Source organism: Setaria viridis, chromosome 2, assembly GCF_005286985.2.
Source record: "Setaria viridis chromosome 2, Setaria_viridis_v4.0, whole genome shotgun sequence".
NCBI lineage: Eukaryota > Viridiplantae > Streptophyta > Magnoliopsida > Poales > Poaceae > Setaria > Setaria viridis.
In genome coordinates this window covers 1,814,774-1,818,292 of record NC_048264.2, presented here as the reverse complement: position 1 = coordinate 1,818,292, position 3,519 = coordinate 1,814,774, and the positions used below count along the sequence as shown (strand labels likewise).

Sequence of the window (3,519 nt, the reverse complement as noted above, 5' to 3'; positions counted from 1 at the left end):
CTTGATAGGGTGAACAACATGGAGGTGTTGGTCACCTCACACCCGCAGGTCACCCTCTCCACCGCAACGCGTTGTATGAATGCGTTGTACCGACTGGTCGAGCTCCAGGGGAGAGCTATGGCTGTCTTGGCTCGGATAGCTGTGGACACCCAGGAGCATCTCAATACCACCAAGAAAGATTTGGTGGAACAGTCGTACCAGCTCATCCAGAGGGGTATACGGATCTCTGACATGGAGACCCGGATCACCGAGCTAGAGGAGGAGGTAACAGATATGGAGCACGATATGGTATTGCTTGCAGAGGAGAAGCTAGAGGTTGAGATGGAGCTAGCTGTTGCTAATGCGCACTTGGATGAGCACCACGCTGAGCTCAATGCCATCCATGCGCAGGAGCAGCAGGGGGAGAATGACCCGATGGAGGAGGAGGAGGAGGAGGAGGACCCCGAGGAGATCGAGGGTGTCTCGAGCATGGACTTCGAGGGCGTTCAGTCTCCGCCCCGAGTTGGTGACGCCCCTTCTCCGGTGCACAGCGCTTCCTCCGTGGGCAACTTAGATGACTTCTAGGTTTTTGTTGTAGCGAGTTGGTCTTCTGTTGTTACTCCTCGGCAACCTATATTTTGGATGGCGATGTAATAGGTTAGCCTCGAGTTGAGTACTCTTGCTGCCATAGACTTGTTATGTATGCATGGACATGCTTTTGTCATGACTGGCGATCTAACCGAAAACTTGGCAGAAATATAGTTGCTGTTTGGTCTCAGTTTTAACCCTATCTCCACTCACTTTTGAACTGATTTTTAAATACCAAAGTTGTGAAAAAAAACTTGTGTTCTAACCGCTCGTAAAATTTCAGCTCCTTTCGATCTGTTAAACTCATGTTAGAAGCCAAAACTTCACCGCTCAGATTCTGAAAAACAGCCGGACAACGACTCACTCAGCTCACTTTTCAATCTCTTTATCTTATGTTTTGGTCAGCGAGCGTAATACAAAAGTTGTGGCATATGAAATGCGCTAACTACTGACCAAAGATGAGAAACAATGTGCATACAGAAGAAGAGATATGCACCTACTCAATAAAAGGATCTTATTGTTGTTTTTCTCAGGATCCGCAAGATTTATGTTTATGATCGGCACATAATTTTTCCTTGTTTTTAAGCAAGCTTTCGAATTATGTGACTAATGGAAAGATACCCTCTTGCAGATGGTGCGCACTGTGCGCTTAAGCTCGATCCCAAGTGGTAGCGAGGATAATCGAGCACCTCCGCCACCACCGCCTCCCCCGCCTTCGCTAGAGGCGATCTTGGCTGCACAGACAGAGCTCTTGCGACACATCGTCCAAGGGCAGCAACAGCAGCCTCAGGGAGGAAGGGGTCATCAGCAGCCCCAGATCGCTCGTTATGAGGATTTCTTAGGGACCCAGCCCCCGCTCTTCCACAAGACTGAGGATCCTCTCGATGCTGATGCATGGATTCACATTCTGGAATCCAAGTTCGAGCTTCTCACTACGCCTTGCACCGATGACAACAAGGCACGGTTCGCAGCCCAGCAGCTGCGTGGTTCTGCCCGCCTCTGGTGGGACCACTACCACGCCATGCTGCCGGCTGACCACATCGTCAGCTGGGACGAGTTCAAGACCGCTTTCAGAGGCCATCATATCCCTGAGGGCCTAATGGAGCGCAAGCTCAATGAGTTCCTGGCTCTCACCCAGGGAAGTCGCGACGTCCTGCATTACGCGCAGGCCTTCAACGACCTATGCCGCTATGCCAGCTATCACGCGGATACGGATGAGAAGAAGCGGGATCGGTTCCGCAGGGGCTTGAGTCTCAAACTCAAGGAAAGGCTGAACCCCATCAAAGTGGATACCTACAACGAGCTGGTGAATCTGGCCATTTCCCAGGAAGACTGCATGAAGGCCCTCAAGGCCGACCTGAAGCGGAAAGCTCCCATGATATCACCTAGCCCGCCTGCTCGGAAATTCAGGATGGTTCCCCCTTCAGCACCTCGCAGGCCCGCGCAGCCTGGGAGATGGGTTGCTCGCCCTCCACCACCGGCAGCACCTCGTTTCCCCGGTTTCCAGCCGCAGGCGCCTCAGCGCAACCTTCCACCGCCGCCGCGCCCTGCAAATGGTAACCGCTGCTTCACCTGCAGCAACGTGGGACACTTTGCCAAGGACTGCCCCAGAAACAAGAATCAACGCCCCGGCCAGAGCAATGCAATGGTGAACAAGGGAAAGAAGCCCAAAGTACAAGTTCGTCATGGCAGGCTAAACTTCACCAATGTGGCAGAACTCCCAGAAGGCGCACCGGTGATGACGGGTACATTCCTTATTCATAATCAACCAGTTTTGATTTTATTTGATTTTCCGGAGCATCTCATAGTTTCATCGGAAGTAAAACTGGTGCTAGATGTGGGTTAAGGTTCTGTCACACCAAAGGGTCGTATATGATCTCTACCCCGGGTGGGAAAATAGTCTCAGATCAAATGAACCTCAATGTACCTATCAAGTTAGGAAGAACCCTCTTTAAGGAAAATCTTATTATTCTCGGTCTAGAGGGAATAGATATTATCTTGGGTATGGATTGGATGACTCAACACCGAGTAATGCTAGATATCTCCGCCCGAGTTGTCCACATAGACTCACCACTGTATGGCACCTCCACTATCCACTTACCCCACCGAGAGTGCGTAAACTCCTGTGCTTATCCCATGGTTGAAGCCCAACTGGAAGATATCCCCATTGTTTGTGAGTATCCAGATGTATTCCCGGATGACCTGCCAGGCATGCCACCTGATAGGGATATTGAGTTTGCTATTGAGTTGCAACCAGGTACGGCACCAATATCCAAGAGGCCGTATCGAATGCCACCCGCAGAGCTGGCGGAACTGAAAACCCAATTACATGAACTGTTGGAAAAGGGTTTCATTCGCCCAAGTACGTCACCTTGGGGCTGTCCAGCACTGTTTGTGAAGAAGAAGGACGAGAGTCTACGCATGTGTGTGGACTACCGCCCTCTCAATGCGGTGACGATTAAGAATAAATATCCATTGCCCCGCATTGATGTCCTATTTGATCAGTTAGCTGGAGCCAGAGTATTCTCCAAGATAGACCTTCGCTCAGGCTATCATCAGATCAAGATCCGACCGTGTGACATTCCCAAAACGGCTTTCTCCACACGGTATGGACTCTATGAGTATCTAGTTATGTCGTTTGGGCTTACTAATGCACCTGCTTATTTCATGTATCTCATGAATTCGGTGTTTATGCCCGAGCTGGACAAATTCGTCGTGGTATTCATTGATGACATCCTAGTGTACTCGAAGAATGAGAAGGAACATGCCGAGCATCTTCGCATTGTTCTTCAACGCTTGAGAGATCATCAGCTGTACGCGAAGTTCTCCAAGTGTGAGTTCTGGTTGGAGAATGTTAAATTCTTGGGACACACTATTTCTCGAGATGGCATTGCAGTCGACCCCAGCAAAGTGCAAGAGGTCATGGACTGGAAGCCACCCACTTCGGTTCAT

General features: G+C 50.3%; 1 protein-coding gene across 1 annotated transcript; it reads left to right on the top strand.

Annotated features, from left to right (window-relative positions):
• Positions 1–231: 231 nt before the first annotated feature.
• On the top strand, positions 232–2,627 carry LOC140221775 (uncharacterized). Its single transcript, XM_072291735.1, has 2 exons — positions 232–288; positions 1,199–2,627. Exons 1-2 carry the CDS (start codon positions 232–234, stop codon positions 2,411–2,413), a joined length of 1,272 nt encoding a protein of 423 aa, XP_072147836.1. The 3' UTR covers positions 2,414–2,627.
• Positions 2,628–3,519: the final 892 nt, after the last annotated feature.

Coding starts and splice junctions, on each gene's coding strand:
- LOC140221775 (XM_072291735.1), top strand. CDS start 232: ATGGAGACCCGGATCACCGAGCTAGAGGAGGAGGTAACAGATATGGAG. Junction 289..1,198: donor CAGATATGGAGCACGATATG/GTATTGCTTGCA, acceptor ACCCTCTTGCAG/ATGGTGCGCACTGTGCGCTT.